The sequence below is a fragment of the Scyliorhinus torazame genome, chromosome 17 (assembly GCF_047496885.1).
Source record: "Scyliorhinus torazame isolate Kashiwa2021f chromosome 17, sScyTor2.1, whole genome shotgun sequence".
In the NCBI taxonomy this organism is placed as follows: domain Eukaryota; kingdom Metazoa; phylum Chordata; class Chondrichthyes; order Carcharhiniformes; family Scyliorhinidae; genus Scyliorhinus; species Scyliorhinus torazame.
The window spans coordinates 114,691,837-114,718,600 of record NC_092723.1 but is presented as its reverse complement, the minus strand read 5'-3'; the positions used below and the strand labels follow the sequence as shown (position 1 = coordinate 114,718,600).

The window sequence follows — 26,764 nt, the reverse complement described above, 5'->3', positions numbered from 1 at the left end:
TGGGAAAAATGAATTGGGTACTCTAAATTTAAAAAAAAAAGAATGGAGGAGAGTCTGTATAGGAGATTGGGGCTGAGGGCATTGGCAAGAGCGCAGCTCCCGATGGCCCCGGGGAAATACTCTGGGAGTCCGGTAGTAGTAGCAACGTTGAAAATCCGGAGGCAGTTACGCCAGCACTTTAAGCTGGGGGCGGAGTCAAGGCAAAATGCCAATTCGGGGGAATCACAGATTTCAGCCAGGGAAGTGGAATAGGAATTTTAGGAGATGGGAGGAGAACAGAGTCAAGGCATTAAAGAATTTGTATCTAGTTCCGGGTGCGGCGATGACCAGCTGAGTCGCACGTTTCGGCAGCTCCCGGCGGAACGGACTTTTGGGCTCTTAATAGGAGCCCCAACGGCAATTTTAACGGCTAAAAGTACTGTGCGATGAACCAGAAGGGAATCCCCCCTTGATACGGATGGAAAAAGGAGAGGAAGGTGGCCGGATTGCGGTGGATCCTTTAGAGCAGCGGCAAGGAAGGCAAGCAAAAACCAAGATGGCGTCGGAAGGTGGCAGTTTAATATGGGGCCTTGAACAACACGAGTTTTTGAAACGCTGCGTGGAAGAACTCAAAAAGGAAATGAAGAAGGAGCTGTTGGCCCCGATATTACAGGCGATCGAAGGGCTAAAGGATGAGCAAAAGACCCAGGAGCGGGAGCTTCGGGCCGTGAAGGCAAAGGCTGCCGAGAATGAGGACAACATACAGGGCCTGGTGGTGAAGACGGAGATGCACGAGGCACACCATAAACGATGTGTGGAAAGGCTGGAGGCGCTGGAGAACAACGCGAGGAGGAACAACCTAAGGATTCTTGGTCTTCCCGAAGGTGCGGAGGGAGCGGACGTCGGGGCATATGTGAGCACGATGCTGCACTCGTTAATGGGAGCGGAGGCCCCGGCGGGTCCGCTGGAGGTGGAGGGAGCATACCGAGTGATGGCGCGAGGACCGAGAGCAGGAGAAATTCCTAGAGCCATAGTGGTGAGATTCCTCCGTTTTAAGGATAGAGAGATGGTCCTTAGATGGGCAAAGAAAACTCGGAGCAGTAAATGGGAGAACGCGGTGATCCGCGTATACCAAGACTGGAGTGCGGAGGTGGCGAGAAGGAGGGCGAGCTTTAATCGGGCCAAGGCGGTGCTTCACAAAAAGAAGATAAAATTCGGAATGCTGCAACCGGCAAGACTGTGGGTCACATATCAAGGGAGGCACCACTACTTTGAGACGGCGGATGAGGCGTGGACTTTTATCGTGGAAGAAAAATTGGAATGAGCGGGTTATTAAAAAAGAACGTTTAAAACAAAGTGGTGGGGCGAGTATGGGGGGCGAAGAGGGGGGTAAAAAGGGGGGGAAAAGGAGTTTTATGTTATTAATCCTGGGATGTGGTAACTTTTCTCTCTTCCACAGGTGGTGGTGGGGGGAGGAAAGGAGGTGGAGGAGATGGGGCGTTGGCCATTGGGGGCGGGGCCAAGGGGGAAGCGCGGGCTCGGTTCCCGCGCTATGATAATCATGGCGGGAATAGGGAAGCAGGAAGGAGGGGGCGTCGCACGGTGCGAGCCGAGGTCACGGGGGGAAGCCGAGGTCGGCCAGAGTTTGCTGACTTCTGGGAGCAACATGGGGGGTGTAACTACGCTAGGGGGGGATCTAGCGGGGGGGGGGGGTGGGAGGGGGGAATTACTGGGCTGCTGCTGCTGGGGAGAGGGGGGAGCTGATATGGGGTGGGATGGGCGGGGGGGGCACCGCCTGGGGGGGGACACAGCTGCGTGGGAACCGGGTGAGGAGCTGGAAAAAGGGGATGGCTAATCGACAAGGGGGGGGGGGGTAAAAAGCCCCCCAAACCCGGCTGATCACGTGGAACGTGAGAGGGCTGAACGGGCCGATAAAGAGGGCACGGGTACTCGCACACCTTAAGAAACTTAAGGCAGACGTGGTTATGTTACAGGAAACACACTTGAAACTGATAGACCAGGTGAGACGACGCAAAGAATGGGTGGGGCAGGCGTTCCATTCGGGGCTAGATGCGAAAAACAGGGGGGGTGGCTATATTAGTGGGGAAGCGGGTAATGTTTGAGGCAAAGACTATAGTGGCCGATAGCGGGGGCAGATACGTGATGGTGAGTGGCAAACTACAGGGGGAGACGGTGGTTTTGGTAAACGTATATGCCCCGAACTGGGATGATGCCAATTTTATGAGGCGCATGCTAGGACGCATCCCGGACCTAGAGGTGGGAAAGTTGGTAATGGGGGGAGATTTCAATACGGTGTTGGAACCAGGGCTGGACAGGTCGAGGTCCAGGACTGGAAGGAGGCCGGCAGCAGCCAAGGTGCTTAAAGATTTTATGGAGCAGATGGGAGGAGTAGACACGTGGAGATTTAGCAGACCTAGGAGTAAGGAGTTTTTGTTTTTCTCCTATGTCCACAAAGTCTATTCGCGAATAGACTTTTTTGTTTTGGGAAGGGCGTTGATCCCGAGGGTGAGGGGAACGGAGTATACGGCTGTAGCCATTTCGGATCACGCTCCACATTGGGTGGACTTGGAGATAGGGGAGGAAACAGAAGGGCGCCCACCCTGGAGAATGGACATGAGACTAATGGCAGATGAGGGGGTGTGTCTAAGGGTGAGGGGGTGTATTGAAAAGTACTTGGAACTCAATGATAATGGGGAGGTCCAGGTGGGATTGGTCTGGGTGGCGCTGAAGGCAGTGGTTAGAGGGGAGCTGATATCAATAAGGGCACATAAAGGAAAGCAGGAGAGTAGGGAACGGGAGCGGTTGCTGCAAGAACTTCCGAGGGTGGACAGGCAATATGCGGAGGCACCGGCGGAGGGACTGTACAGGGAAAGGCAAAGGCTACACGTAGAATTTGACTTGCTGACAACGGGTACTGCAGAGGCACAGTGGAGGAAGGCACAGGGTGTACAGTACGAATATGGGGAGAAGGCGAGCAGGTTGCTGGCCCACCAATTGAGGAAAAGGGGAGCAGCGAGGGAAATAGGGGGAGTGAGGGATGAGGAAGGAGAGATGGAGCGGGGAGCGGAGAGAGTGAATGGAGTGTTCAAGGCATTTTATAAAAAATTATACGAAGCTCAACCCCCGGAGGGGAGGGAGAGAATGATGGGCTTTCTGGACCGGCTGGAATTTCCCAAGGTGGAGGAGCAGGAAAGGGTGGGACTGGGAGCACAGATCGAAATAGAGGAAGTAGTGAAAGGAATTAGGAGCATGCAGGCGGGGAAGGCTCCGGGACCGGATGGATTCCCAGTTGAATTTTACAGGAAATATGTGGACTTGCTCGCCCCGCTACTGATGAGGACCTTTAATGAGGCAAAGGAAAGGGGACAGCTGCCCCCGACTATGTCTGAGGCAACGATATCGCTTCTCCTAAAGAAGGAAAAGGACCCGCTGCAATGCGGGTCCGATAGACCTATTTCCCTCCTAAATGTAGACTCTAAGATTCTGGCCAAGGTAATGGCAATGAGGATAGAGGATTGTGTCCCGGGGGTGGTCCATGAGGACCAAACTGGGTTTGTGAAGGGGAGACAGCTGAATACGAATATACGGAGGCTGCTAGGGGTAATGATGATGCCCCCACCTGAGGGGGAAGCGGAGACAGTGGTGGCGATGGATGCCGAGAAAGCATTTGATAGAGTGGAGTGGGATTATTTGTGGGAGGTGCTGAGGAGATTTGGTTTTGGAGAGGAGTATGTTGGATGGGTGCAGCTGTTGTATAGGGCCCCAGTGGCGAGTGTGGTCACGAATGGACGGGGATCTGCATACTTTCGGCTCCATAGAGGGACAAGGCAGGGATGCCCTCTGTCCCCATTATTGTTTGCACTGGCGATTGAGCCCCTGGCAATAGCATTGAGGGGTTCCAAGAAGTGGAGGGGAGTACTTAGAGGAGGAGAAGAACACCGGGTATCTCTGTATGTGGATGATTTGTTGTTATATGTAGCGGACCCGGCGGAGGGGATGCCAGAGATAATGCGGATACTTGGGGAGTTTGGAGAATTCTCAGGATATAAACTGAACATGAACAAAGTGAGTTGTTTGTGGTGCATCCAGGGGAGCAGAGCAGAGAAATAGAGGACTTTCCGCTGAGGAAGGTAACAAGGGACTTTCGTTACTTGGGGATCCAGATTGCCAAGAATTGGGGTACATTGCATAGGTTAAATTTAACGCGGTTGGTGGAACAAATGGAGGAGGACTTCAAGAGATGGGACATGGTATCCCTGTCACTGGCAAGTAGGGTGCAGGCGGTTAAAATGGTAGTCCTCCCGAGATTCCTCTTTGTGTTTCAGTGCCTCCCGGTGGTGATCACGAAGGCTTTTTTCAAAAGGATTGAAAAGAGTATCATGAGTTTTGTGTGGGCCGGGAAGACCCCGAGAGTGAGGAAGGGATTCTTACAGCGTAGTAGGGATAGGGGGGGGCTGGCACTACCGAGCCTAAGTGAGTACTACTGGGCCGCCAATATCTCAATGGTGAGTAAGTGGATGGGAGAAGAGGAGGGGGCGGCGTGGAAGAGATTGGAGAGGGCGTCCTGTAGGGGGACTAGCCTACAAGCTATGGTGACGGCCCCATTGCCGTTCTCACCGAAGAAATACACCACAAGCCCGGTGGTGGTGGCGGCTTTGAAAATTTGGGGACAGTGGAGACGGCATAGGGGAAAGACAGGAGCCTTGGTGGGGTCCCCGATAAGAAATAACCATAGGTTTGCCCCGGGGAGAATGGATGGGGGATTTGGAATATAGCAAAGAGCAGGAGTAACGCAACTGAAAGATCTGTTTGTAGATGGGAAGTTCGCAAGTCTGGGAGCGCTGACCGAGAAATATGGGTTGCCCCAAGGGAATGCATTCCGGTATATGCAACTGAGGGCTTTTGCGAGGCAACAGGTGAGGGAATTCCTGCAGCTCCCGACGCAGGAGTTGCAGGACAGAGTGATCTCAAAGACATGGGTGGGGGACGGTAAGGTGTCAGATATATATAGGGAAATGAGGGACGAGGGGGAGACTATGGTAGATGAGCTGAAAGGGAAATGGGAAGGAGAGCTGGGGGAGGAGATTGAGGAGGGGCTGTGGGCGGATGCCCTAAGTAGGGTAAACTCATCGTCCTCGTGTGCCAGGCTAAGCCTGATTCAATTTAAGGTGTTACACAGGGCGCATATGACTGGAGCACGGCTCAGTAAACTTTTTGGGGTAGAGGATAGGTGTGCGAGATGCTCGAGAAGCCCAGCGAATCACACCCACATGTTCTGGTCATGTTCGGCACTACAGGGGTTCTGGGTGGGGGTGACAAAGGTGCTTTCGAAAGTAGTGGGGGTCCGGGTCGAACCAAGCTGGGGGTTGGCTATATTTGGGGTTGCACAAGAGCCGGGAGTGTAGGAGGCGAGAGAGGCCGATATTTTGGCCTTTGCGTCCCTAGTAGCCCGGCGCAGGATACTGTTGATGTGGAAGGAAGCCAAGCCCCCGGCGGTGGAGAATCTCGCCCCATATTCGGTGAATTGGATCGGGCAGGGTTGGAAGCGGGAGGGATGGCAGATGTTTTAGCCTTCGACTCACTGATGGCCCAAAGGCGGATCCTGTTGGGGTGGAGGTCAGTCTCTCCATCCTGTGCCCTGACACGGTGGTGGGATCTGTTGGAGTTTTTAACACTCAAGAAGGTGAAGTTTGAGTTGAGGGGAAGGATGGAAGGGTTGTACAATTTATGGGCTTTGTTTATTATGCACTTTCAAGAATTGGGTGACATTGAACATTGGGCGGGGGGGTTGTATATGTAATTTTTTAGCAAACATTTTATTACGGCATTTATGGTTTTATAACAACAAAAGACACAAAATACAAATGTAAACATAATTCAGTGCGTAACACCCCCCCAACCAAAAACCATACCCCTCCAACTAGGCCTCTACACACACTCCCCAAGTCCATTTCTTCTCGCTGTACCAGCCTAAACTAAACTAAACTAACTCACCCTACCTCCCTTATTCCCTACCCCCCCCCCCTTTATTCCCTAATCCCCGCCCCTTATTGTATCTGCGAACAGTTTAGTTTTCCCCGAAGAAGTCGATAAACGGCTGCCACTTCCGGACGAACCCTAACATTGATCCTCTTCGGATGAACTTGATTTTCTCAAGCCTGAGAAACCCAGTCCTGTCGCTAACCCATACCCCCGATTTCGGGGCTCCAAGACCCTCCACGACAAAAAGATCCGTCTCTGGGCTACCAAGGAGGCAAAGGCCAAAACGGCAGCCTCTTTGGGCTGTGTATGTTGTTGGTGACTATGTCTGGGTGGATGGTTTTTCCTGAATCAACAAAGAACAAAGAAAAGTACAGCACAGGAACAGGCCCTTCGGCCCTCCAAGCCAGTGCCGACCATGCTGCCCGACTTAACTAGAATCTTCTACACTTCCTGGGTCCGTATCCCTCTATTCCCATCCTATTCATGTATTTGTCAAGATGCCTTTAAATGTCACTATCGTCCCTGCTTCCACCACCTCCTCCGGTAAGCGAGTTCCAGGCACCCACTACCCTCTGTGTAAAAAAAACTTGCCTCGTACATCTACTCTAAACCTTGCCCCTCTCACCTTAAACCTATGCCCCCTAGAAATTGACCCCTCTACCCCGGGGAAAAGCCTCTGACTAGCCACTCTGTCTATGCCCCATATAATTTTGTAGACCTCTGTCAGGTTGCCCCTCAACCTCCTTCGTTCCAGTGAGAACAAACCGAGTTTATTCAACCGCTCCTCATAGCTAATGCCCTCCATACCAGGCAACATTCTGGTAAATCTCTTCTGCACCCTCTCTAAAGCCTCCACATCCTTCTGGTAGTGAGGCGACCAGAATTGAACACTATACTCCAAGTGTGGCCGAACTAAGGTTCTATACAGCTGTAACATGACTTGCCAATTCTTATACTCAATGCCCCGGCCAATGAAGGCAAGCATGCCGTATGCCTTCTTGACTACCTTCTCCACCTGTGTTGCCCCTTTCAGTGACCTGTGGACCTGTACTCCTAGATCTCTCTGACTTTCAATACTCTTGAGGGTTCTACCATTCACTGTATATTCCCTACCTGCATTAGACCTTCCAAAATGCATAACCTCACATTTGTCCGGATTAAACTCCATCTGCCATCTCTCCGCCCAAGTCTCCAAACAATTTAAATCCTGCTGCATCCTCTGACAGTCCTCATCGCTATCCGCAATTCCACCAACGTTTGTGTCGTCTGCAAACTTACTAATCAGACCAGTTACATTTTCCTCCAAATCATTATATATACTACAAACAGCAAAGGTCCCAGCACTGATCCCTGTGGAACACCACTTGTCACAGCCCTCCAATTAGAAAAGCATCCTTCCATTGCTACTCTCTGCCTTCTATGACCTAGCCAGTTCTGTACCCACCTTGCAGCTCACCCCTGATCCTGTGTGTCTTCACCTTTTGTACTAGTCTACCATGAGGGACCTTGTCAAAGGCCTTACTGAAGTCCATATAGACAACATCCACTGCCCTACCTGCATCAATCATCTTTGTTACCTCCTTGAAAAACTCTATCAAGTTCCTTTTCTTTGATGTTTTTATTTAAAATGTTGAGGGTTGTTTGGGGGTTGGTGGAAGGGAGGAATTCTTGGCCAGGGAATTGACATTGTATTTGTCACCGTTGATTGTTTGTTGGTGGGTTGGTGTAAATTTGGATGAAAATGTGAAAAAGGCGAATAAAAATATTTATTTTTTAAAAATATTGCGTGACTTCACCAGTGTCTCAGCTCTTCTGCTGCTGAAACCCTCATTCACACATTTGTTACCTCTAAACCCCTGGGTGGTCTTCCTCATTCTTCCCCTCTGTAAACATGAGGTCACCTAAACCTCTGCTGCCCGCGTCTTAACTCGAAGCAAGTCCCGTTCCCCCACCACCCCCAATACGCGCTGCCCTACCTCGGCTCCCAGTCGAACAACGCCTCCAGTTAAACAAAGTCTTGATTTTAAAATTCTCTTCCATGTTTTCAAATCCCTCTATGGCCTCACCCCTCTTGATCCCTGTAATCTCCTCCAGTCCCACTACTTTCTCTCTCGATAGCCACTAATTCTGGCCCCTGAAGCATTGCCAACTTTAATTGCTCCAAGGTGTGGCCATACCTTTGGTTGCCTAGGCCCCAGGCTCAAGAATAGCTCTCTGGATCTCTCTTATCTCAATCCTCAAGGCCCACCTCTTTGGCCAAACTTGTGACCGAATATCCCCTTATATAGCTCATTGTGAGATTGAGTTTTTTAATGCCCCTTTGAAGCATTTGGAACATTTTACTACATTCAAGGTGCTTTATAAATATAAGTTGTTTGTTGTTGAGCATAAAGGATTTCAAGCAAAATTACAAAGTGAGTGGCACTAGAGCTTGCTCACACCTTTTCCAAAATAATTTTCAGCCAAGAACCAACATATGTCCCTTTTTTAGATTAAATTTAACTAAAATTATGGGCAGCACGGTGGCACAGTGGTTAGCATTGCTGCTTCACGGCGCCGAGGTTTGATCCCGGCGCTGGGTCACTGTCCAAGTGGAGTTTACACATTCTCCCCGTGTTTGCGTGGGTTTTGCACCCACAACCCAAAAAAGATGTGCAGGGTAGGTGGATTGGCCATGCTAAATTGCCCCTTAATTGGAAAAAATGAATTTTTGAAAATAAATGTAGAGTACCCAATTAATCTTTTCCAATTAAGGAGCAATTTAGCGTGTCCAATCCACCAACCTTGCTCACCTTTGTGTTGTGGGGGCAAAACCCACGCAAACACGGGGAGAATGTGCAAACTCCACACGACAGTGACCCAGAGCTGGGATCGAACCTGGGACCTCGGCGCCGTGAGATGCAGTGCTAACCACTGCACCACCATGCTGCCCGGGTACTCTAAATTTATATATTTTTTAATGTTTTTATCTAAAATCATAAAACAAGAAAATAAATTTATGAATTTCATTCATAATATTAATCCCAGTGCTGGCTACATCCTTCAGTCCCTGTGGTGCCCAAACAATGCAGGAGGTCTCAGATGTACTGGTGGGCACCATGCACTCCTTTCCCAGGTATACCCAACTTTGTGAGGCAGACAGCCAGAGTGTTCACCCCTGACAAGGCCCCGTCCAACCTGGTCCGTGGACACCCACCTTGGCCAGGCCCAGAGGCCGAGTCACAAGGTGTATCCTCCAAGCTGCAAGCCCTTCCCCTCTATCCTCTGCCCATGGAGTTCACAAGAACCCAGGCATTCCATGATTGGTGTCAGAACATATAATTTGCCCTACTGCAGGCCTCTCAAAGTTATGTCGGCCATGTTCTTACCTTTCATGCTGTTCATAGAGAGCGACCGATCCCTGTCCATGACACCAGGACCAGGTTTGCTGCTGTTGTCTTTCTGACGGGCTACCGCCACTGCAATCCCCACAGGTGGATGCCTGACCTCCACCTCGCCCTGTGTTCCGTATCCATCTCTCCCGAATGATTTTGCACTCTCTGGCCTCTCTGGGTCCTTCTTGAGTTGTTTGTTCAGTTGTTGAAGTGGCAGGTGCTGTATCTTTGAAATGCTGTGCTGACTGGAGTCAGTCTTCATGTTCCCGAGTCCTCCAAATGGACTCTTCTTGCCGCTTCCCGGCCGCCCCGAAGCCTCTTTAGCAAAGCTGCCGCTGTATTTTATTAAGCTCTGCATGGCCGACACCTCGTTGGGATTCCCCACCACAGCCGATCTTTGAAGACTTGCTGGGTCCAGAAAAGCCTTTTTTTGTTCCTCCTCCACTCTGCTCCCGTGACCGTGCTGTGCAGCCAAGGCTGCCATTTGAGTGGTTGCGTAGGTCGCCATTTCAAATGGTTTCCATTTTGTCTCGGGAGTGCTAGATCGCTTTAGTTGGGATTGCTCCAAGTGCAGCCGTGCGACGTCTACCCCATTAAAAACTTTTGAAGAATCCTTCAAACTGGACCTTTGGAACCGTTCCCGCTCTTGAGTTCTGTGATCGACTTCAAAGCCTGATCTGACCAAATCTTTCGATGTGGCACACGAGTGCAAGTCTCTAGTTTCGGAAGGACTAAGGCCTGGTTTGTTCAAAAACAGTTCAGAGGTCATGGGCCTCTTCATTGCTAAAGAGTTGGACCTAATGACTGAACCTTCTTCCCTCGTGATGTCTACCCTTTTGCTATCTGCATGCACAGGCAAATCCTGTGTAACCATTAACCGGGAGGTATCCACCAGTGTCCTCTCAGAGGGGCATTGCAAAGTGCCTGCTCTGTCACCAGCTGCTCTGTTGATATCTTTGTCTTTATTTTTGTCGTTTTTATTGTCTCTTGCCTGAGATGCTATCTGAATGGGCCCATTTCTGTCCTCATAAAACCCAACCGAAGGCACAAAGGTAGGTGCAATAACTTTATGTTCCTTTCCTGGCTCCCTGGCAGTGGGGTAGATTGTGTAGATGCTGGAATGAACAGGAAGAGGAGGGAATGTGCTAGAAGATGGCATTTGGGCCGTTTGAGAAGAGTGGGGTGATGGGCAGCCACAGGAAACATGCAAAGTGCCAACTGAAGTCACCACGGTGTCACACTTGCGGGTTTTTTCAGTGTGAACATGCAGCAAAGGCCTCATGTTCTCATCGCGCTTAATAGAGTCTTTGGAGCATCTGTCCTGTTCAGTGCCGGGAAGTCTTAATGAGGAACTGGAGCCACTGTTACAATTGCTAAGAGACAAGGTCTGCAAAGGGTTTTTAGACTTTGGTTCTCCGTTGCTGTTGCCCCGGTTTGGAGAGTGATTGGTAAGAACCGCAGAATGATGCTCGCTGACCTTGGTGGGCTTGTCAAGAAGGTGGATCCTCCTATCAATTTCAGTCCGTCCGTCTTGTGTGAGGTCCACCACACTCCAGGGCCTAGACTCTTCCCTGGATTTCTCCTTCTCCTTTTTTGCCATGTTTACGCTTACCTCAGTCCTATACATTTTCTCTTTAGAGTCTTTCGCAAGATACCTCTCCGACTCCTTCGAGCTTTTGTGAGGGTGACACATTTCCTTCTCTCGCAGGATAGAAGCTGACGTGTGATTGGATGCCGTCCTGGAAATGGTGGCTTGAGAGTGTGCTGTGCCATGGAGGGCTGACTGTCCTGCATGGCCATGTAAATAATATCCATCTGTAATTGAAGCAAACAAAATGTCAACACGGTAGAAAAAGTGACAATGGCCATGGTCTTCCACGATGTGCAGAAGTCATGGCTTCAGTCGGATCAGCTGGTGCACAAGTAAAACCAAATACTCCACAGGTCAGGTCACACCAGTGGTGAGCGCGGGAGTGTGTTTCAGCTTGATCACCTTTCATCATGGACTTCTGGTGAAATGATCATCGACCTGAAAGGTTAGGCTGAATTAAATAGAGCCCCCCACCCCCCCAACCCCGTCCCGCAAGACTCTGAATACCCACCTGCTGCCCAAATGCTAATTAGACATGGCCCTTAAAATGGACCAGGTCATTCGGGATGCTAGGAGCCCGAAACTGGGGTGGGGGCACAGGCAGACAAGCTACCATGTTATAGTAGTTATAGATTGTTAACTCTCAATCGTGTGCACCACTCCATAATACATTGTATTTTAAGTGTCAGACACGCGCCTGTCCTTTCTTTAAACACGGTTGAGTTCCAATAAGAGAATAAGAGTGACTGGGGTACGGGTGCTTTAGGCAGGGTCACAGAACCAACAAATTCAAAACATTTCTCAGCTGATATTCAGTATGGGCTAACTGGGAGGAATTCTATTCATGCTCAGCTGATAGGTGGGATGTATTGCCTTCTTGAAAAAAGTTCATCTCTTCTCACAGCTTGGCTTTTGATCAATGGCCATGGATAAAGTTTACAGCCCAGATGATTCTATTCTTCTAGTTGAAGGACATATGAAGTACAGTAGGCAGCTGCAATCCTGAGCTTAATGTGGATCTTTCGTTAAAACTGGCTCCTATGTTTCAGCATAGGGGAATACAAATAACTGGATTTCCATTTCTTTCCTTGTCGGATTTACTGGGGAGGCTCACATTTTGTGTGCTCCTTTATCCAAGGAGGTGCTGTAACAAACGACTAGCCCCGGATTCCTCATGTCCTTAAGCCGCTTCACCAACACTAAGTCAGTGATGGATGCGGTACATTTGCTTTCCTACTAGCAGTTAGGTTTCTAATAAATCGCCTGTCAATTTTGAGTCTTTGGAAAAAGTATAGTCAATTCAAAAAAAAATCATACTTGATTGAAGTCTGCAGATCCACTCCAATGTACACCGTTACAATCCCAATCACTCGTACTACTATTTGTAGAAATGCTGGTCAATGCATAAAGAGTCTGTGTGGAGTTTGCACTTTGTCTCCATGTCTGCGTGGGTTTCCTCCAGGTGCTCCGGTATCCTCCCACAGACCAGATTTGCAAGTTAGATGGATTGGCCATGCTAAAATGCCCCTTCGTGTTAAAAGGTGTGCAGGTTAGGTGGGGTTACAGAGTTACGGAGATAGGGCAGGGGAGTGGGACTGGGTAGGGTGCTCTTTCAGATGATCGGTGCAGACTCAATTGCTCGAATAGCCTTTTTCTGTACTGTAGAGATTCTATGGACTTTATGGGAGATTTGTATGTGTTGTGCCCATTTATTGGGCATAAGAAAAATGTATCAGTCACAAATCATGCCAATTTGGAGTCGGGTGCCTGCACTGGAGTTGATCCCACCTAAATTTATGGTGGGTCCATATGTTTCAGCACCTTAGCAGACACCTGACACAGGTGATAGGCCCCTTGTATATGCAAACTAGGGGCCAAATATTAAACAATCCAATTCCAGGATTAGTCGGTGGTGCAACACTACAGGTCCTTGAGCCAGCAATGAAAAGTAAGTTGATTTTTTTTCAAAATAAAACCTGTCCCTGGGAGCCAGGAGCAGCAACATTGCGTCCTCCAAATCTACAGACATCACAATCCAACTTTGCCTGCTGGGATGTACCCTAGGGTTGCAGCCCAACATTCAGATTTGTTTCACTGCTAAACTGCTTGAGGATGCACAGCAGGTGTCCTCAGCTCGCTGGCCTAATTTAATTGAGGCCCAATTTTGTTCAGGCCTGAGGCCTAGCTGTTGCTGTGCAGTAATTGCTCCCTATGCCTAGTTTGTGCCAGCAGCCATGTTCTATGCATTTCTCAACCCTCTAAGATTCAAGTCATAATGACACAAAAATACCACTTTGCTCCAATTATCCATTCCTTCAATATTTGGGGAGTATAAATGATGTAATTTTAAAAATATAACTGAAGGAGATCTACATTAATGGACTAATTTTGAGTGGAAACTGAAAGTGCTGGATATCCATAGCAGATTTATGAGAAAGGTAAATTAATCTTAAGGGTGCTGGTCAAAATGTTAACCAATCATTCTGTTTCTGCTGCTGACCCATCTGCTTTGATTTTAATGTTTTTATTCCCCCTTCTCCATCCAATCTATTTATCCTGTTCCTCAATATCACTATCTTCAGGGCAGCATGGTGGCACAGGAGTTAATGCTGGTGCCTCACGGCGCCGAGGTCCCAGGTTCGATCCCGCTCTGGGTCACTGTCCGTGTGGAGTTTGCACATTCTCCCCATGTTTGCGTGGGTTTCGCTCCCACAACCCAAAATATGTGCAGGGTAGGTGGATTGGCCACGCTAAATTGCCCCTTAATTGGAAAAAATGAATTGGGTACTCTAAATATTTTTAAAAAATAAATATCACTATCTTCCAAATGAGCGTTTTGATTCTGTAGCAAAATGGGGAAGTGGGGAATATATCTTTTGTAGGCGCAAACCAATGTCGGACGCTTTCGCGTTTTAAGTTGGAAAGTTAAATGAAGGCGAGAAAAAAAATCTCAAACCAAGTAATTCACAGGAAACCAGCAAATGGTCCAATTCTAATGGGATGTGTACTTCTCAATAAATGGTAGCATTTGCCATGAAGTTGAGTTTTATGAAGGCAACTTAAGCATTCTGAAATAAAATATGTTAACGATCTTGGTATGTGCTCCCACGGAGAAACAATAGACACCATTGCCAGAAATACGTATTGCTCTGGGCAAAATATGATTTGCATAAACACCCACGTTATGACCATTCTTCACAGCACAAAGCATCTTTAGTGAGGCGGCTTTGCTACCTGTAAGATCATTCATTTTTTTAAAAAGGTTTCAGAGCGCCAAGCCAGATCATGAAGACTTTGTCACGCTCAATTTTGGGGGGGCTAATGGACTTGTTTAAATCCCAAAACTATACAGCAAGCATAAATATAAAATCAGAAAGTTTCCTCCATTAATCAGACCTTGCATATCCCACTCTAATGTAGTCTCTTCTCAACTTATTTAATCTCCTGGTCAGATATGACTAATTAGATATTTGGCTTCCAGGATGTCAATGCTCTGTTATATTTCTGTGACTCCTATTCCTCAAGGTCATCACGCAAGATGTCCGGGATGTCAATTTAACATTGCAATCCATATCATTCGACCCTGACTGCTTACGTTGATGAGATTCCCAAAGTACCAGAGGAACTGGAACATTGTGATTATTTGCAAAGGTATCAACTGTCTATCTTTACATTCCTGAATTCCATTCTAAGCACAAAGTCTTACAACACCAGGTTAAAGTCCAACAGGTTTGTTTCGATGTCACTAGCTTTCGGAGCGCTGCTAGTGACATCGAAACAAACCTGTTGGACTTTAACCTGGTGTTGTAAGACTTCGTACTGTGCTCACCCCAGTCCAATGCCAGCATCTCCACTCCATTCTAAGCCATATAGATGTACAACTCCTATTTGGATTTGTTTATTATTACGTGTACCGAGGTACAGTGAAAAGTATTTTTCTGCGAGCAGCTCAAACAAATCATTTAGTACATGAAAAGAAAATACATAATAGGACAACACAAGGGACACACTGTAAATACATAGACATCGGGTGAAGCATACAAGAGTGTAGTATTAATCAGGTCAGTCCATAAGAGGGTCCTTTCGGAGTCTAGTAACAGCGGGGAATTTATAGGGATTTAATTAGCTTGTTAACTCATTGGGTGTTTCTTTATATATCTGCTATCCTCTAGATGGGAAAAATCTCCTGGTCAGCAGGACTTGAGAGTTGCCAATTATTTGTTCTAACCTTCCATTTACACAGCTGCAATTAAATGATCCGGCTACAACAACATCATCTGTGATTTGCAGCATTTGAACATTTAGATTGCAACCTCTTTCAATCTTCCTGTCTCGAATAAAAGAGACTTACATCCTCTAGTCATAAATAAAATTTTTAGATGTTAGTCAATAATTGTTGTTCATTTGCTCCAGATGCTCCTTTGCAGCATGGACCACGGTTTCTTCAAATCCTGACGTCAGTTCCACAAATCTGCCAGGCTAGAATTATTGCATTATTCACCAACCATGAAAGATACTGTTCATCAGACATTGGTTTATGGGTGGGAGCCAAGTGTGAGCGGTAACAAATGGCATTGAGCAAGAGGCCCAAGTCCGATATTTGGCATTCCGGAGCAACCCCTAAATCAAACATTATCCAATCAAAGCACCAAAGGGTTAACTTCCCAATTTGAGAATAGCCGGATGGACAAGAGGATAAGGATGAAGTGAGAGATGTGCCAACAAATGATAGACACTGACCTTTCTGAGACTCAAACAGGCCATGCTGGCTGAGCTGGGCTAGAATGGGACTGCCATTGCTCGGATGCTCCAAGTGGCCAAGTGGAATATAAGGAGGATAAAGGCTGCTTGACAGGTGCGAATAACCTACAAAAGTGAAGAACAACATTTTACTCATGCATCAGATGGCAAGTATCACTCAAATTTGACAACAACGTAATTCAATTTCACACTGTTCCGAACATTGAGTAAATATCTTTACAATCAGATAAAATTCCTGTTACAGGGTTCTGAAAGGGAGGAAATAAGTTTAATTTATACATCGCTTTCACAAACTCAGGACATCCCAAAGTGCTTTGAAGCCTGTGAAATGCTTTTGAAGCACAGTTATTGTTGTGTCATAGGAAATGTGGTAGCCAGTGCCTGCTCAGCAAGTTCCCGCGACCTGCAATGTGACAATGACGAGAGCAATCTTTTAATGATGCCGGCTGAGAGACGACTATTAGCCAGGAAACTGGGGCGAGCTTCCCTGCTCTTCTCTGAAACACTGCCAGGGATATTTTCCAGCCATCCCGAGGGGACAGGCAGGATCTTGGTTTAATGACTCATCGAAAAGACAGCACCTCCAACAGTGCAGCACTCCCCTCAGTGCCATACAGGATTTTGTGCTCAAAGTCTTGGGGGGTGGGAAATGTTTTCAGCACCAAACCTGGGCGTGTGCAGCAAAACAAAAATCTCTGGATTAAATACAAAACAAAACAATGCCAAAATATTTCTTTTTTTTTGGTGGGGAGCGGGGGGGGGTTACTTTTTTTTAAAGCAGCTAGTGATGGAAAGGGGAACTTCTCTTGGGTAAAGCAATCTGAGGCAGAAATGCAAACTGGAGTCAGCCATTTGACAAAAGCACTTCACTCAAACTATAACCCTTCAGATTGTTCGTCGTAATATAATAATTGGTTGCAGTTGCTTCCAAAAAACGACAACGTTATTTGGAGGTTTTTTGGGGGGAGGGTGGGGGAGGAGAACATGAATCAATGAAGCAAATAATTTGCAAATTGTTCCCTTCCCAGGCACAAGGCAATCACATTAACATGAAGCGGTTCAGTAATACAAATTAGGCACTTTGTCAAACCTGCCAATAGACTATCCTATCTGCAGTGGGGCCCAGATGATCAAGGGGGGAATTGGGGGGTATAAGAAGGTTAAAAGTTCAAAGGGCAGGTCACCCAGTTTAAACAAGTATTAGCGAGGGTCAGAGCAAATGTTTGACATCAAGCATTCCCAAAGCTATGTGCGAGAAACACTAAACAGAGACCCATCTTCTGTTCTCGATGTAGAGATTGGCAAGATCTACCTCTCAGTTCTACTTTACCAGTTCGGAGATCTGCCACTTGCCAGCAAACAAGATCAGAGGCAAGGTGGGCTTTTACTGATGCACTATCTTTATTTGCTGCTCAAAAAATGAATGCTGGGACTGTTTGCCCCTGCGCGGTGAGTTTTCCTGTGGCGGATGCAGCAATCTATTTCATTTCCTGTTCACTTCTAGCGGGGCCGGAAGATCCTGCCAGTGGGAAGGGCCGGAAAATCACAAACAAAATCTTGGAGTGACAACCTTACACCATGCTCATTAATATCTCCACACATGGGAAGACAGATGGCCAGCAGCAGCAACCCAGGGGGAGAGGGGGGGGGGGTTAGTTTAGGTCAAAGATAAAGGGGTTTTGTTACTTGTGTATTGTTTAAAATTTCTGTATTGTTATTGTTGCGTTTACTTTGTAAGAGGGGAAAAATTGTTGTTTGGGAAAAAAAATTCAATAAAACATTTATAAAAAAAAAAATTAATATCTCCACACACAATGATAGCAACCCAGTGCTCACGCGAAGGAAGCCAAATGTCAAACACAAGTTGAGAGCTGAATCAAACCAGCTTGGATCAAGAAACCCCAGGAGTCCTTCGCAGGTTCTAGTTTAGGGACCCAGAGATGCTGGGCAGTTTCAGTAGCACTGCGAGTTTAGTAAACCACTGGCCAGATCTGTTGAGATATTTGGCAGAATTGTCTAGCGCTGTGCCCCCACCCCCAGTGGAGGACTTTCCCACAGGGGAGGCAGCTCACCATCAGCCCCAATGGGATCTTCCTGTCCCGCCGAAGTCCATGGTGATTTACATCCCTTGCCCGAGCAGCTGTCGGGAAACCATGGCAGGAGTCCATTTTGGCTGGACTGGAAGATCCCGCCAGCTGCAGGAAGGGCTGGAGGATTCCACCCATTATGTCCAATTCTGAGCATCATGCTTTAATGAAGGTTGTCAAGGCCTTGGCAGGGGTGTAGAGGAGATTTACCAGGATGATACCAGGAATGACAGACTTCGGTTACAAGAAGAGACTGGAGAAGTACGAGTTGTTTTCCTGAGAGCAGAGAAGGTTATGGCAGATTTAATAGAGGTGCTCAAAATTACGTACGGCTTTGATAATAGGGACAAACTGAATGGAACCAACTAGGAAACTAATTAGCTATCTAATGGAATTGATTGGTTAGCTCTTTGAATGCACCAGCTCAGACTCAATGGGCCAAACAAACTCTTTCTGCGCTGCATTGTTCTATGAATGGGCTTTGGGCAGCTTCATTCGATATTTGGACAAGTAAAACTGCAGTTTGTGTCCATTGTTTCTTGCCAGTAGGATATCACATTCAGCATAAACTAGGCACATTGTCCAGTCAACAACTAAGTTGATCTTTACTTTCTTTATTCCATCATGGGATGTGGGTGTTGCTGGCTGGGGCAGCATTTGTTGCCCATTCCTAATTGCCCTGGAACTAAGTGGCTTGCTAGGCCATTTCAGAGGGCAGTTAAGAGTCAATCACATTGCTGAGAGTCTGGAGCCACAGGTGGGTCAAAGGACAGCAGACTTCCTTCCCTAAGGGGCATTAGTGAACCAGATGGGTGTTTATGACAATCAATGATAGTTTAACTGAGACTAACTTTCAATTCCAGACTTTTTTATTAATTGAACTTAAATTCCACCAGCTGCAGTGGAAGAATTTGAACCCATGCCCACTTAGCATTCGCCTGGGACTCTGGTTTGCTAGTCCAGTGACATGGGCCAACATTTTCCAGTCCTTCCTGTGGCGGGAACCGTCATGTGTCGGAATGTAAAATTTGGAGAGGCAGCTAAAATCCACTGACAAATAAAAATAAGGCAAGGATATCCCACTCAGAAAAGGATGGGTTAGTTCATGGGGAACATGCTTGGTAATAGATACCCCATAAATCTCTTTTTTGTCAAACCGGTGACTTTGGCCACCAAAGGATTTTCTTCCACTTTCCATCAACACAGCAGCAGAAAAAAAAATCCATAAACTGGAACTCCAATCTGAGGCAGGCTTTAAAAAAAAAAGAAAAATACAAGTATGGAATGCATCTAGGAAATTTATTTGACTTGAGGTTGCTTCGGAATTTTGTGGTCGAACACAGTGCAGACAAAACCAACTGAAATCCAACTTCTCCCCAAAGGACTCTGCATTGTCAGGTTCTCTCAGCCAGTTTTCCAGCACTCCAGCTCCAGGCAATGCAATGCTTTCCATACATCAGGTTTGTAACAGGCACCAAATATGTAACTGTTTACTGAGGCATCACATCCCTCGTAACCACCCTTGGTAGTCTGATTAAACTTTTTTTTAAAAGAAAGGAAGCGCGTTATCCACTATTTTGTTAACAAATGAAAATATTCTTACAAATTAATGCGTGCCTTAATATTCTTTTAAAGGAGATGATGTTGCAGTCCGTGGTCACGTAAAACCTCCCCAGAAAATAAAATCCATTTCTCTCACAATATTAGCTTGATTCCCCAAGTACAGGTTGTAAATCATTATGTGCCAGATGCTTCACATTGTGCCGTACATTGTCACACAAATCAGCAGCTCAGGAAGGCAACTATGAGGTCTGCAGTTTTACTAATGATTTTAAAGCTCCTCCGATTAAATACTAATTTAAAGAAGCCCGATCATCTGGGAGAGTGCTTTGCAAATACAAGCGTTGACCAGTGTGTCATTCATCTTTGCCAATTTTTTTCTGCTAATATATCAAATGAGTCTGCAACTGTACATTGCAGGATAGTCTCATAGCCCCTTTTCTTTTTGGCGGAATGCAGCCGCACATAGAACACAATGAGACCATTCAGCCCACTTTGTCTGTGCTAGCTCCTGCAACAGGCTATCCAAATTAAGCACACTCCCCATGCTCTTTCTCTGTAGCCTTGCAAATATATCCTTTTCAATACATGGGCTATCACATTGGCAAGGTTGAGGCGAGGAGCACAGATGCAACTAAGGGGGAGCTAGGTAAGTAAATGAGGGAGAAAGGTGTAGAAGGATACATTGATATGATATAGATGCAGTGGAGTGGGAGCAGGTCCAGCATAAATCAGTTAGGATGAATCGTCTGTTTCATTCCTTGTTACTCTGCACAAGTAATTATCCAATTACCCTCGAATCAGTTTGCATCATCCTTTCAGACAAAACATTTCAGGTTCTAACAACTCATGGTTAAGGAAAATGCCTTATCATCTTGCCCCTGGTTCTTCTACCAATCAGTTAAGCCTACATTTTCTCATTACCAACTCTCCTGCTGGCGGAAAGAGTTTCCACTTATTTACTGCTCATAATATTGTCCACCTAGATCTTTGCTCCACAGCTCCAAGGAGAACAATCCCAGCTTCTCGAGTCTCCTTGCCTAATCAAAGTTCTTCATCCTTTGGCAGCCATTCTAATCTGGGGAGGGGAGCAAAACTCCAGGATAGACAGTGAGTCACCTCAGGCTACCACTGCACCAGTTCCACTATCTAACTTCAAAGCAGTCCTTCCGGTCTCCTGTGTAGCCTCCAAGCTAGTGAACAACGTACAACACAGGGAGACCGAGCGGAAAAAGAGGAAAGGGGTGGGGAAACAGAAATCTGCAGAGTAGAAATTGTGATTAAAACCCATTGATTCCGGTCAAAACGTTATTTGCTTCATTTCAATGGTGCTGAAGCCCAATAAAAGAAATAGGCTGCCCCCTATTATTTCACAGCATAATAAACTGCTTCCTTTACATAAAGAATTGCTAATCACATGATCTGAATAATTGGTTATTTTTAGCTTTGCACAATTGCTCAGACCACTGTTTGAACAAGATACTATAACGTGTTGGCGACCACAAGAGACTCAGTGACATTTTTAATCCGCTTTAGTTGGAGAAAAACCTAAAGAAAATAAATTGCATTACATTCGTCTAATTGGATTCCGTGTTCATTACTGATGGTGACTGAAAAGTTATTTTTGGGGGGGGGGAAACATTTTCCCTCCTCACAGACTTGTGGCGCACTGGGTTCCTGCAGTCACCGTCGAGTTTTCATGGTGAGAAGCAGCAAACCTGGGAGCCCTGCATGGCCCTATTAATGAGCCTGCACAGCCTCCAGCAGGCAAGGCTGGATAACTACCAGGAACCTCGGAAGACATTCCGCTCCACAGTCCGGGGGTAATGAGGTCACATGTCACACACCAATGGCTGCCTAGGTCTAATAACCCAGCACAGTTCTGGATCAAACCCGAAGCACATACTTTATTTTTTTGTGCGTGTGTGTATTCGATTATCACATTTGCAGAAGTAATTTTAAAAATGCACTTATCTTTCATACTGCTACCGGTAGCATAACTATTAAAGACAAGACTGTTAAAACTGCAGACCCATCATGTGCTGGGAACTACATTTCAATAGAAACATAATTAACAGTAGGGAATATATGCAATTTTTTGTTTAAAAAATGGATTTACTTTCACATGATAGGTCCAGTCGGAAACTGGTGCTTTAGTTTTATTGAAGGCCTGCATCATTTATGTGGGTCATTATTCACAAGAGAAGATCAGTCATGAACAAACCTTACTGCTGGTAAGGGGTTAAAGCAAAATGTCTTACAAGCTGCCTGGTTTTCCAAAGAGTCAAAGATGGCACTTATTATGAAATTCAGCTCGTCTCAGGTTTGTCCTCCAGTTATCTGCTTTGCTGAGCCGAAGAACAATCATTTTGGTCCCAAAGGGGCTATTTTAAACTCAGGATTAAAACCCAATTTCCTACTTGCAGTGTTTACGTTAGCAGGAAGCGCATTTGTGTCAACCGCTGTGGTTAGGTATGCCATCCATGAAACGGTCTCCCCCCAACCCAGAATGGATTAGAGGTTCAATTAAACTTTAATAGGAAGAATAAACCTTGGAAAGTGTACGGGGGGAGGGTGGTGATGGATGTCTCCACAGCACCTTGTAAACCACCCCCTCCCTGTCTCCCCTCAGGCTGCCTCATTCAGTGGGCCGGAGAGTGGTGGGGAGGAGGAGGGTGGCGGGGATTAAGAACAGCTGTCACTGCAACTCAAATCCAAAATTGCTCCTCATCGATCTTTAATGAGAACTTTGCTAACGGAAACAGAATTATATTTTAATTACACGCACATTTTAAGTTTGTCAGCCAGCTTAAAGATTGTATTGGTCAGTAACTGACAGGCGTCTTGTGGCATTGGCGGTCAACCTGGTGCCAATTTATTGGTTCAAATTGATTGGCAACAGAAGTGCCACTGTCTCTGCAATAGGGGGCACTCTTTCAGAGGTTGATATTCCAAGTAAATCACGAGTAATTAAAAGCGTAATGTTCAAAAGGTCAACACACTGAATTTGTACTTCATGACACTGGCTAGATTCGGGTCCGCCTCTCTGAATGACATTAGTTTAAGAAAGAACGTTGAAAAGAGAAAGGTGGAAGAGCTATTGACAATAATTAGTCAACATAACAGTAAATATGTAAAACAATTTTAGCTAATGGCTCAATTGAAATATTTCTCATTCACATTTAAGGAACAAAATTGGATGGATTTTACAAGGTAGATAAAGAGAGTCACTGGTGAAGGAGTCCAGAACAAGGGAAATCATCTTAAAATTAGGACTCGGCTGTTTAAGGTTTGATAAAACACTTCTCCACGAAAAGGAAATCTAGAATTCTCTCCCCCCTCAAAAAGACGCTAATGCTGGGGTCAATTGAATATTTCAAAACTGAGATTGATAGGAATATTGTGGGGCAAGGGTATTAAGGGTTATGGTTCCGAGACGAATAGTGGAGTTAAGATACAGATCAGCCATGCGGATCTAGCGGAATGCGGGACAGGTTAAAAGGGTTGAATAGCCTCCTCCTATAATGTTGTATCTTTTTGAAGATTCACAAATATAAGATGGCAATCAAGGGCTAAAGACCTAATTATTGGCGCAAAGTTACGAAGAGGTGTGGGCCGATGCGCTGCTGATGTAAGACACTTTTTACTTGACGCTGTGAAAGACAGATAGCCACTTCTTTAACCATTCGTGGCACTCAACAATATAATATGAATTCTCCCCCACCCCAGGAGCCGATTCAAACTCCCCTGGGCCTTCCCACCTTAATCTGGCAGGAAAAATAAAATAAACAGGGAAGAAGAGGGCACCGAGCTCATAGGTTCTATTTGAATACCAGTGGTACATAGGCCTGTTTATAATGTAAAAGTGCTGATAGTCCACTCCATCCAGGACTTGCAGAAACTGTCCCCACTACCATATTCCATTAGGAACTTGGCGGATCATTTCAAGGGAGGCGGCGCAAGATTTATGTAAAAGGCTGTCTTTATTTTGTTTTATGTCAGTATAGTAATTGAGGGCACAACACACACTGGATCAGTCGGGGAGTCAAATTACAATGGATGTGAAAGAACGTCACCAGTCACTTTCTCAAAAAGGACAGCTGGTTTTCTGTAGCTCCCTCGGCCTTGACATGTCATGGGTCATTAACGGCAGCATTCCCAAGAACAATACCTACTGTGATCACACACAAAAAAATCCCCTCTGGAAATATCTGAAGAGGTTAGCCGATATAATCCATTTTGGACAGCCTCCTCTTCTCCTCTACCCAGCATTAATAAACAGAATTTAGATAGCTATCCTGGCTTTACCATCGGCAGATGAAAAAAACAAATCGGAGACACAATTCGAGCCTTTGCTAAGTGGGAAACAGAAACCATTGACCGTTGAGCCATTAACCGGGGTTCAGAGGGGGTAGCAGCTCATCTCCAAGTCCAAGATTTGAGCCCCACCCGAGAGATGGAAACACAAAATCGAGGCTGATATTCGACTGCAGTACTGAGAGAAGGCAGCGCAGCCATCTTTCTCAAGAGACTTTGAGCCAAGGCCCTGTCTGCCCGTTCGGATGGCTGTAGAAGATTCCATGACACTATTTGAGGAAGAGGAAGAGTCCCCCCCCCCCCCCCCCCCCATTTAACCCTCAAACAACATTGCTATTTATGGGACCTTGGAGTGCTCAGATTGGCTGTTGCATTTCCTACATCATTGACTTTAAAGCCCTTTGGAACATACTGAGGTTGTAACAAGGTGCTTTATGGGCTAAAAGACAGGAAGAAGGGAATAGGGGGGCTGCAGCAGATGCCAGCGGTGGGCGAACGCAGAGTTCTCAGAGTATGGCTGGAGGTCGGAGAGCTGGAGAGGAGAGTTGCCGGGTAGGGATTTGAACATGGGCATGAGATTTTTAAGTCGGTGCTGTGGGTTAAAAGCCATTGTACAGAGTATAGGGGGTGATGGATCAATGGGGTCTTGTACACATTATAATTGGAAAATAAATAATTGGGTACTCTAAAAAAATGTTTTAAAAAATCATTGTGGGTAGCAGTTTTGGATGAGTTGAACCTTGTGAATGGGAGGCTGGCCAATACAGCATTAGAACAGTCAAGTGTTGAATTGGCAAAGGCTTTAGCTGATGTAGGAGTGGAGCTGAGCAATGTTGAGTAGATGGTATTTGTAACAGAGAGGGCCTGGGGTCCAAAGCACAGCTCAGAATAAAATAGGAGATTGAGGCTCTGACTGAGACAATGGCCAGGGAGAGGCCTGAAATTAATTGGGTGAGGGTACAGAGTCTGAGTAAAAGAATAGCTGTGGTCTTCCAAATCATTGGGGAAATTGTTGCTCATTGAGGACTGGAAGATGGACAGCCAGGCAGATCAAACAGGGACAATGGAGGGGGAGGGGGGCGGTTGAGATAGAGCTGGGCATTATCAGCACATAGCTAGAATGCGACAAAAAGAGGGAATTTTCCCAGCCTCGTGGAGATCGCAACAGGCAGGAAGTCTTGTTTGCAAGAAGCTCCAGCCAATTGCAGGTCAGCAACTCATTTGCTCAGCAGCGTCACTGGGAATGTGGTGGCTGCTGCTGGAAGGACATCTGCCAGGGGTCCCAGAATCATGGAGCAATCCAGGCCAGAGGCAAGTGACGGTGGGAGGGGTTTCGCAGGTTGGGGGTCGCAGGGGAATAGCACCTAGCTGGACCCCTCCCTCTCCCTGATGCCGTATCCCTCAATCAGGCACTCAGTTCCACGGAATGAAGGGCCGACAAACATACGAATTAGGAGCAGGAGTAGGCCACTTGGCCCCTCGAGCCTGCTCCACCATTCAATAAGATTATGCACAGGTTTTGTTGTTGCGCTCCCCACATGGTGGCACAGCCACTCGCTCCCCGTTTCATATCAGCTGCAGTAGGATAAGGCCCTTAAGTTGTCATCAATTGACCATTTAAGGACCTCAATTGGATGCAGTGGGAAATCAACCATGGTCTTTCCCACCATGGAACTAATTAGGGTGGAGATGGGAAGGTGAAAACATCCCCATCTGCTCACACCTGATTAAATGCCCCTCACTATCATCAAACCTGTCATGGGGAGTGTATTAAATTCAGTGCCTGCATATGGTTAAGGAGGAGTGGGATGTTGCTACTGGGACAGTTGCATCAGGATCAGCTTTCTGACTCTTCCCGCCTCCCTGTGCTTCTCATGAAGGGGCAGCAACAATGGCAACTTGCCCAGCAGTAGCGAGAATGATAGCAAGGTCACTAAAAGGCCACCTAACGGCTATTATCGGCAGTGTAGTTGACTGTGTCAAAGCCCAAAATGGGGTCAAGGTGAAAGGGAAGGATGTGTGCATCCAGGAGAACATGGTTTCCCGTTAACTACCCAATGACTCCGATTAGGACGGCATTAGTGAATGTCAGATGATGCAGAATCAGGCACGGTTGTGCTAACACCATGGCCATGCTGATTTATTGTCTCTCCTGCCAACTCGGGCAAGCTGTTCAGTGACTGAAGCTGATGATGAAAATGTTTTTAATTTTTAAAAAATAAATAAATTTAGAATATCCAATTCATTTTTTTTCCAATTAAGGGGCAATTTAGCATGGCCAATCCACCTAACCTGCACATCTTTTTGGGTTGTGGGGGCGACATCCACGCAAACACGGGGAGAATGTGCAAACTGCACACGGACAGTGACCCAGAGCCGGGATCGAACCTGGGACCTCGGCGCCGTGAGGCTGCAGTGCTAACCCACTGCGCCACCGTGCTGCCCTGCTGATGATGAAAAATGGCATGAGCTTTTAAGAAAGGAGCAAGAGGAATGGAGGGTAATAAGAGCTGGTATCCTTACAGCGTTCCATCAGATTTTTGCAGCAAAGCATTCGGGAAAATTCCTGACTAGTGCCAAAGTCCTGACCAGTGTGTTCCTCAGATAGTTTCCCATCATGAAATGCGACAGGCAGTTTTTAATGTGTTTACAGTAATAAATTAGTATCCCAGTAATTGAACCCCACTTGGTCTACTCAACTTGGTTTTCAGCCAAGGCATAGGTTGACTGCCAAGCTAATGGAAAGTAAAAATCTAAACTCTGTTTTTAGGTTTGTTCACTTGGCACCCTCCTGTCTCTGATGCCCGGTAAAACAGGCCACTGATCGCCAAAGGCAACTGCATGCATCGCTACAACTGACTCACCGGAAATAGGTCAAAGTGCTTTGATTTCTGAAAATGCTAATTGTCCGATTGTGTAACTGAGCACAGCCCTAGACGTTCTGAGCTACAGTCTCTATATACAGCCTTCAAGGTCTCAGTTTAGTTCAGCAATGCTGAGCCTATCAAATACTCTTTAGAAGTAAGAATCGGAGTTTCAAAGTCAATGGAGCTCGAATTACTCATACTTATAATTAAGCAACCACCTCCTAA

At 46.6% G+C, this 26,764-nt stretch overlaps 1 protein-coding gene across 8 annotated transcripts in view; it reads right to left on the bottom strand.

The window, feature by feature from the left end:
- Window positions 1-26,764, bottom strand: part of tnrc18 (trinucleotide repeat containing 18) — a 209,172-nt gene that overhangs the window by 102,228 nt on the left and 80,180 nt on the right. For all 8 annotated transcript variants that reach the window (XM_072480919.1, XM_072480918.1, XM_072480923.1 and 5 more), the window contains 2 exons: window positions 15,688-15,813; window positions 9,351-11,171 (listed from right to left, as the gene is read on the bottom strand). In XM_072480919.1, the coding sequence (XP_072337020.1) occupies window positions 9,351-11,171; window positions 15,688-15,813 (1,947 nt within the window). The remainder of the gene's footprint in view (window positions 1-9,350; window positions 11,172-15,687; window positions 15,814-26,764) is intronic.